General features: G+C 42.0%; 1 protein-coding gene across 1 annotated transcript; it reads left to right on the forward strand.

The window, feature by feature from the left end:
• Nucleotides 1-1403: 1403 nt before the first annotated feature.
• LOC147440181 (small ribosomal subunit protein eS8-like) lies at nucleotides 1404-3464 on the forward strand. Its single transcript, XM_086529950.1, has 5 exons — nucleotides 1404-1477; nucleotides 1548-1620; nucleotides 1882-2212; nucleotides 2925-3097; nucleotides 3179-3464. The coding sequence occupies exons 1-5, from the start codon at nucleotides 1474-1476 to the stop codon at nucleotides 3261-3263; spliced, it is 666 nt and encodes a 221-aa protein (XP_086386076.1). The 5' UTR covers nucleotides 1404-1473; the 3' UTR covers nucleotides 3264-3464.
• The last annotated feature ends 1855 nt before the right edge of the window (nucleotides 3465-5319 follow it).

Here is a 5319-nt window from a genome sequence, read left to right on the forward strand (position 1 = left end):
TCTATAGTGATCCGGCTCTTTCTCATCCATTGAAGTAAGAGAGAGAGAGAGAGAGAGAGAGAGAGAGAGAGAGAGAGAGAGAAATTTTGTGCTAATCTGTAGGTTGTACAACCAACTCATTATATCCATAAAGACCATACAAAAAGCTATATGCTTCTTTTCCAATCACCCTCTCCAAGACATGTTCTATGAGTGGAAGAGGAATTTTATCCCTAATTGCATTGACCTTTTTGAGATTTAGAGAGACTCAAAGTTTGCCATTTTTCTTGGGTAAAACCACACTTGTTGAACTCCAATATGTATGTTAAATCTCACAGACCAGTTCTATTCAACACTGATGCTAGGGGTTCCTCAATGTCAAACTCAAAGACACCTAATTGCAAGTGCCTGTGAGGGACCAGCCTTTGATCGAAGATTCTCGAATATCCAGTGCCACTAGCAGACGATAAGTAGGTGACCCACACCTCAAGTCACCATAGTTCACACACTGTTCTGCTTTTCCCCCATCTACTTGATTGAAAATGCTTGCTACCCATGCATATGAATCACATATGGATGAGAGTACATGATGGATCGTGCCAACATTCTCCACCTTTTTGGAACTCATGTTGTTGGGAAAGCTATTGGGAAAGCAAAGTTCAAGGGATTACTCAGTAAGATGCCCTTATTTCGAACGCTTGGAGTTGCATACGTCTTCATTTCCTCGAAATATTTCTTCCCTCCCCCCACACCCCTTGTCAAGCAGGGTCCGACATTCCCACCTCCTGCACAATGCTCTCTCCTCCTCCTCAAGACCCTATGGTGGCCCGCCTTGCCCCGCAATGGAACGACACAAACCTGCACAACCTGGACCTCCTGCCTCCTACGCGAGAGAGAGACAAAGGCAGCACTGCACTCTGCTGCATACCTCCTCTGGTGCTTGTGCTCGCCTTTATATATATATATATATATATATATATTCTCTCATGCTCCACACTTGCTCAACTCAGTCTACCGTCCTGTTGTCTACCTGTTGCTACATAGGTCCCGATGCTTTTCTGTCTCCCTACTTTTCGTTGGTAGTGCCACCGCTCTCTATCTCTCTCTCTCTCTCTCTCTCTCTCTCTCTGTCTCCCTGTGTCACCGAGGCTCTAGGGTTCACATGCCGAGCTCATTTGCTCCTCCCCGCTTTATCTATAATATAGATCTCATCAGTTTTTATTGGCATTGCCTTTCAACAGAAAGGGAGGGTGCCTTGTTTTATAAATTCATTTTTTAGTTTTGCAAAACTCGCAATTTGTGAGTGAATTGTATTAAACACAACATAAAATTACAAACCAGCCTCAAGCCTTGAGGTACTGAACTTATGTAGATGTAGATTGTATAAGGGCTTTAGGTAGTTGAGACTGCCTCCGACCGCGAGTAATAGGAAGTATTAAAGGGGCAATTGGTATGTATTTGTATTAGGGTCTGTTCATTTGCGGACACGCGACGATGGGTGAGTGCCGGGTCGTGTGCTTTTCGTGGATGGATTCAGCTGCAGCTTCTCTGACATCTTCTCTTTGCAGGTATCTCTCGAGACTCCACTCACAAGAGGCGCGCCACAGGAGGGAAGAAGAAGACATGGCGCAAGAAGAGAAAGTGAGTGCTCTGCCTTCTCCCGCAGCTGATTTCTCTGCGTTTTGTTGAACGTTCCATTCTACATAAAGGAACCACTCAATTTTTTTTCTTGCATTGGACGGCTCTTGACACATATATCTACACGGCATTGGGTTGTCACTATCACTGTTCCTGTGGTCTAAGCGATGCATCAGATGCCCCACTTGATGAACAGTTTGCCTACTGACTGGATCAAGTATCTTCAGCTTATTAATGCTTATATCTGCTCGTTCTGTTAAACAGGTATGAGCTCGGACGCCAATCTGCAATGACAAAGTTGTCAAGCAACAAGACAATTCGAAAGATTCGAGTTCGTGGTGGAAACTCAAAGTTCAGGGCTCTTCGGTTGGATACTGGCAACTATTCATGGGGATCTGAGGCTATTACCCGCAAAACGCGCATCTTGGATGTGGTTTACAATGCCTCTAACAATGAGCTGGTTCGCACTCAAACTCTGGTGAAGTCTGCCATCGTTCAGGTTGATGCAGCTCCGTTTCGTCAGTGGTATAGTTCACACTATGGTGTGGATTTGGGCAAGAAGAAGAGAGCTGCTGCTGTCAAGAAAGAGTCCGAGGTATTTCCTTATATTTGCTAGTTGTGCTTGTTATGCTCTGTTGTTATCATGTGCATGGTATATTAGCTTTTTTCCTACACTGTATCATATTCTGTTATGTTGTGAATATGATGAATGAAGATCTGAGTGCATCATTACTCATCAATGAGACCCTTGTTCTTTGAGGTAAGGTTGGGTAATTGTGACCAGCTAAAAGAGAGTAGCCTCTTCTAAAGTAGAAGCCATGGTATAACAAGAGGTGGAGTCGAACGTCTTTTTGTTTTATGGGAAAGCATGTGTCTTCTTTGCTATGTACAAAGGCAACTAAATAGTCTTCTGTTGTCAAAAGAGACTTATTATATGCTTACTTAAGTTAGGGATTTGAGTGCGGTTGAAGTTATGTCTAAACAATCTAGAAATTAGTGTCAAGAATTGAAAATTATGCATGTAAGAACTTTTATCACTGTTGATGTTTATTGTTTGAAACTATAGTTGTCTTGTAGAGGACTCATGCTTTATATTTGGCCCTGCCCAATTTTCTTTGTGCATGGGGGATTGAGAGCTGCAACAGTAAGGTTTTTAAATTGGTATTGTTTGAAGGAGTGGTCTAGAATTTCACTTGGTTAAGAGTAGTACAACGCAATACCAATTAAGAGAATCGGAACTCTCATTTAAAAAGCAGCGTCTCTTATATTTTAAGATGCTCTACTCATTTGTCATCTTCGCCGTGAAGGAGGGGGAGACTCCTGCTGAAGGAGAGACGAAACAGAGCAACCATGTGATCCGAAAACTTAGTAAACGAGTGGAGACCAGAACTTTGGATCCTCATCTGGAGGACCAAATTGCGAGTGGAAGACTGCTTGCCTGCATAGCCTCTCGCCCAGGACAATGTGGGAGGGCCGATGGGTAATCCTCAGCGATAATCTGCTTACAACCAATTTATCTGCTGAGCTTGCTGTTTTGACACTTTTGATTGATACTATGCAGATATATTCTTGAAGGTAAAGAGCTCGAATTTTATCAAAAAAAGATTCAAAGGAAGAAAGGGAAAAGTACAGGTGCCGGTGCTTAAGAATGGTTACTGCAGTCTTTTTTGCTGGGTAATTCCAGCTGGTAGAGTGAGCTTTTGGATTCGCGGCTAGTTTTGTTAGCAACTTAATATTCTTCATCTGAGATCATTGTATCTTGGTGGTGCAATTGCAAGTGAATATGCACTACCAATCACTGTTGTTTTGCCAAATTTTGTGAATGGGTAAAGTTATTACTTCTTTTATGTTTGGAAGTCGGTGAGGTATGCTCCCCTGTGAGTCTAAATACAAAGATGGTCTCTTGCATGTCGTGTTATTTACGTGTAGAAATTCGACGTTTATCTGTGAAGTTTGTGAAGGTTTGCCACACAGGTGGTGCCCTTATGCTATAGAGGAGTATGGGAATTGCTCGGATGTAATTTTTGGCTTTGAAATTCGACCGGGCTTATGAAGTGTTTTAAGTGTCTTATTTTTTCGTTTTCAAAATGATCCTGAGCTCTATGAATTTAGGAATACTGATGCCGGGAGAGTATACTTTATCCCAAGGATGTAGTTTTTTTTCTTTTTCAGACGTGAGCTCCCTGAATATAGGAATACTGATGCTAAGAGGTGTGCGGTGGCCCTGCGAGAGCTGTGGTCAACAAGGATACAAGCATGAAAAGTGGACGACAGATGTGTTCTAGAACTTTTTGAGGTGGTCTTGTAGGCTATTCAAGTGTGAGGGAAGCTGCATACGCTCGATCAGGATCATTCGTAGGGAGGCTGTGTGGTGTGGCTTGACACATTGACTAGAAAGAAGCTATAAACTGCCGAGTGCATTTGGAAGTGGCATTTGCATCACACCTACAGCATTGTACGTTAGGAGGTTGGGTTTTGTGGCTTTGGAGACTTGCTCCAGAAAGGAGCTAACTGTGACTTTTAGGTTCTCCCAGAGGAAGATGGGGGAAGTGACAGTTGATGTCCTCAAGAGGGAATCAGCCAAAGTCTTAAGCTTCATCGAGCAGAATGTCATGCATTCCCATGGAATGAAGCTGTATGTATGGCTCCCGTTCCCTGGTTAAGACGGCTGTTTTCCAAGCACTCCTGTGTAGCTAATAGCCAGAAGGTTTCTTGCAGTGGAAAGGTTTTTGATTTCTTACTGTGGGTATTCTTACTGTCAAACTTAATGTGTGCATAACAATCAGGCTTGCAATTGACGAAAAAGTCCGGAGGCAATGCTCAAATCTAGTCTTGAATATAATGGCTTGGCTTTTTGACAATGGAACACTTGCACTGCGATATGGGTGTGTGCTTGTGAAGTTGCAGCTTTTCGTTGGTTGCTAGGTGCTCATTGGATGCTTGCATTTCGGCTCAATGCTATGATGCATCTTGGTTCTCAAACTTGTAAGGTCTCTCCATGTTATAGTCACCCTAATCGTACATTGAAGCCAAATGATTTGCTAAGCACAACTAGAGGTTACTTTGTAAAAGGTTTAAACTATTTCTTTGTGGTAGTAAGCCGTATCGATTTGGACTATTTCCCAAGTCTTCTCCTGAGCTTTCTTGTGTGGGGGAAGAAAATTAGCACAAGGCATATTCTTGTTGATTGCTTTGCATGTCCTTTTTCTTCAATGTGATATATGTATAATATTTTGCATCCAACATTTTTTCTTGATGGAGGAAAGGATGCGTCCTTAAGTCATTCTCATGCCCATAGATTTTGTGGAGTATTCATTCCCATGCTCAAGGCCTCTCAAGAGTACTAGAGAGGTTGCAAAAGTTGGCCTTCCATGTATGTTAGGAACCTATTAAATTCATCGAAAACTCATGTCTCATTAGCGTTCTTTGCCGAATGTAATGTTAATATTTTCCCTTTTCTATTTTACATCCTTCAAACTTTGTGCTCTCTCAAACTTTACCCAACAAGTTTAAAAATTCATCTCATGTCAATAATTGACCCTAGAAATTTCCCTTTGATTTCATGCCTTGCTTGTAACCAATTTTCAATAGTAGGCCAAATAGTAGCTATATAACTTATAATCACAGCCTTAAGATGAGACACTCCTCAACTATGTTGTTGTAATAAATTGAAGGACGATGCCGTGCTAAATGTCACTTTTA

The sequence above is a fragment of the Adiantum capillus-veneris genome, chromosome 15, assembly GCF_014529385.1.
Source record: "Adiantum capillus-veneris isolate H3 chromosome 15, ASM1452938v2, whole genome shotgun sequence".
NCBI lineage: Eukaryota > Viridiplantae > Streptophyta > Polypodiopsida > Polypodiales > Pteridaceae > Adiantum > Adiantum capillus-veneris.